Source organism: Hakea prostrata, chromosome 1, assembly GCF_041222555.1.
Source record: "Hakea prostrata isolate BN-2017 chromosome 1, UWA_Hpros_2, whole genome shotgun sequence".
Taxonomy (NCBI): domain Eukaryota; kingdom Viridiplantae; phylum Streptophyta; class Magnoliopsida; order Proteales; family Proteaceae; genus Hakea; species Hakea prostrata.
Window position 1 is genome coordinate 4,134,113 of NC_142600.1, and position 3,287 is coordinate 4,137,399.

The 3,287-nt window shown below is 41.6% G+C and overlaps 1 protein-coding gene across 1 annotated transcript; it reads right to left on the reverse strand.

Annotated features, from left to right (window-relative positions):
- Positions 1–738: 738 nt before the first annotated feature.
- LOC149026783 (Integrase-type DNA-binding superfamily protein) lies at positions 739–2,784 on the reverse strand. Its single transcript, XM_089156200.1, has one exon. The coding sequence runs from the start codon at positions 2,222–2,224 to the stop codon at positions 1,082–1,084; it is 1,143 nt and encodes a 380-aa protein (XP_089012326.1). The 5' UTR covers positions 2,225–2,784; the 3' UTR covers positions 739–1,081.
- Positions 2,785–3,287: the final 503 nt, after the last annotated feature.

Here is a 3,287-nt window from a genome sequence, read left to right on the forward strand (position 1 = left end):
AAATACTAACTCAAAGGTCCCTAGTAGTAGAGATTTCTGATAGCCAAACACAGTAACTTCCTTCCACTTGGGTACTTTCTTGGGAAGGGAGAAGAAACAATAAAAAGGTATATGATGTATTTTAAATTTACACTGTTTTGAGCAAGGGTAGAGTTTTAACTTTTAAGAGTAGGTTTATCATGACTGGTTCATCAAGTTCTGTAGAATGAATTCAAAGTTTGGATCAGATTTTTCCTATACCTTGAAAACGAGTCCTCTCAATTCCTGATTCCCAGCTCTATGTTTGGACTGTGGTTCTAACTTCTAAGGAATAATTCATTCAACAGTCAAAACCTACAATTCCCTTTTTACCCAAAAAAAAAAAAAACCTACAATTCCTATTGAGCTTTCTGTAAGTGACAGATCCCCCTCTGTTTTTTTTTTTTTGGTAATCCAGATCCCCCTCTGTTTTGATGATGGGCAGTGTGTGATGCGGGGGCAATTTCATATCCAGAGACTTGTGACCTTCTCAACCAAAGAAATATGATGCTAGAGAAATTTTTCTTAAAAATTATTTTAAATTTAGCTCTGGTTTTGCTACTTCTGTGACTATGAAATGAAATCTTATGCCTGTAACTACGAAAAGTAGAGTGGGATCCTTCGCAGCTCCCTTAAAATCATTTTACCGCAATTGTGACATGCCATAGATGCTTTTTATATGTTATCAGAAAACACCACAAAATATAAGAGGTTAAAAACTTAAAAAAGTAATTACACTAGAGAATTGCAGATTACAAATTAAACATTGCAGCAGAAGAGTACAAGAAAATTACACAGTAGTACCTAATCCCTGGACAACCAAGAAAAAACCAGTGAACCAGGGATGGACACGAACATATAAACATATGACCACTTACAACCCTCTAAACTGAAACCTAACCAGACTCTCCGAGATAGCTCTGCAAATGTCAAAAATTCATTGCAGTCGCCACCGGATAAAGCAGGAAAAGACATAAAATTATTGCATAAGAACCCACAGAAACTAAGCTAATTAAACAAGATCCCAAATAAAAAGAGGGATGATGCCAAACACAAAGAAAATTTAAGAAAGGATAGCATCCCAATCGATCTCATATGATGGGTACTTTCTCAAAATGAAGTTCTCCGATTCATCCCAAGGTGGCTCGTTGAAATCTGGGAACTGGATATAAGATTCAGGTGAAGAGCCTGCAGATTCGTCACTCTCTGTAGAAGATGGTGATGATGCGCTTTCCACCTTACAATCCCTTATTCCCAGAAAACCCACTTCGCCTTCTGATGAAGTAGTATCCAGACACATATTCGGCTGAGGCGTAGCCGTCACCGTCGAGCTTGACTGTGACTGCTCATCGATCTCCTTCTTCGGCTCAGAAGCGACCGCATGCTTCTCTACGTTCCCCTGTTTCTGCGAATTAGCCAGGTTTTGACAAATGGCCTGAAGCTTTGCATCCACAGAGGACTGCAACGGCTTGTATTCACCGAAATCTCCTGCACTAATCTGGTGCCGGAGATCGGGAAAATTAAGCCTAGCGAACTCTCCTCTGAGCTTATAAGCAGCCCTATCGTAAGCCAAAGCCGCCTCCTCAGCGGTGTCGAAAGTGCCGAGCCACAGCCGTGTACGGTTCTTCGGTAGACGGATCTCTGCTACCCACTTCCCCCAATGCCGTTGTCTCACCCCTCTGTAGAGCTTCGTGGGTTTTGCAATTGAACCCACTTGCTTCATCGGGATTGCTTTGGGGCCGAGGAAATTTAGGGTATGTTGTTGCTGCATCTGCCTGAACCTGGGGTTCTGGATAGAAGCTGCAGCAATAGCAGCCATCTGTTGTTGTTGTTGTTGACGTTGGCGCTGGATCTGAGCTTGAATCTGCTGAACCTGTGAGAGGCTGAGTTGATTTAGCCCTATTGATGAACCTGATTGTTCGAGACCAAACTGGTCTTGAATCGAGAACCCTGGAGAAAATATTTGGGTAGTCGACGTCGAACAAGTATCAGGGTAAAACTGGGGCTGAGAAGAGAAAGAGAGAAAGGGGTAAGATGAAGAAGAAGAAGAAGGAGATGAAGAGGGAGAAGTAGACGTGGTCGAGGGGGTTACAGAGGCGCCTGATGGAGCACTGATCATATAAGGCTCCAGTGCTTTCATAAGCTCCTCCCCGTAGGGACCTGACGGTACAGGTCTATTACTGTAGATACCAATAGCCGCTGCCATGACTTGAGAACAAAGAAAACAAACTGCTACCAGAAACTGCGTACAAAACAAAAGATATAAACACCTGATTCTTACCAAAACCAAAGAACAGGCTGACGGTTTCAGAGAAAAAACAAAGAGAAACCGAAATTCCAAAATAAAATGAAAAGAGAAGAACTTTCTTTTCTACAAGCAAGTAAGTATCTTCTAGACCCAAAAATCAACTTGAGGGACAGAAAAAACAACCCTCTCAGTTGAGCAAATTTAATGAAAATCTACAAAAAAAAAAAAAGTTGAGAAAACTGGATCTCAGTTCTGAACCACCTGGTTTCTGAAAAAACTCTTTCCAAGTTTGATTTTTCTTTCCTTCAAAATCCAAAGAAAACAAACCCAAAAAAAACCAAATCTTGAAAAACAGATGATGACAGAAAGGGATACAGAGAAGCGGGAATCAGAAGAGGGGGGAAAGAAGAAGAACACGATCAAACCCAAGCGTCGCCGGAGAAGAAAACAGTGAAAAATCTCTTGAACGCTCTAATTTAAGATTTGTTTTTTGTTTCTACAATTTAGATTACTTGTTCCTTCACTCGTCACCGCCTCTTTATATAACACCGTTCTAAGGCGCTTCGACCTTTCTAGTCTCTACCCCAACTTGCTCTCTCTCTCTCTCTCTCTCTCTCTCTACCTGTCAACCCTCATTTCAGTGACATCAGGTTCATTAATTAAAACGTGTTAACCAATGCGACAACGACACGTACAGTCCGCAGTGAAGGCCACCGACACCTGTCCTTTTGAAGCTGCCAGCTGTCCTTCCAACCGATACGTGTCGCATATCTATTTGTTAAAGTGGTTGTTGACTATTTTGTTTTCACACTATGAGCTTGAGCGACCGCGTGTTTATTAATTTAGACTACAATTGCCCAAGCCCAAGTGACCTACCAAGTACCAAGGGAAATCAAAGCCCATATCGAATCGGGTCTATACCCGTGTGGGGACAAGATCCAAAAACTGGAAACGTTTTGTATTGACTTCGGATCTTCAAATTATACTCTTGTAGGGTGGAAGATCGTGGTTTTTTGTACAT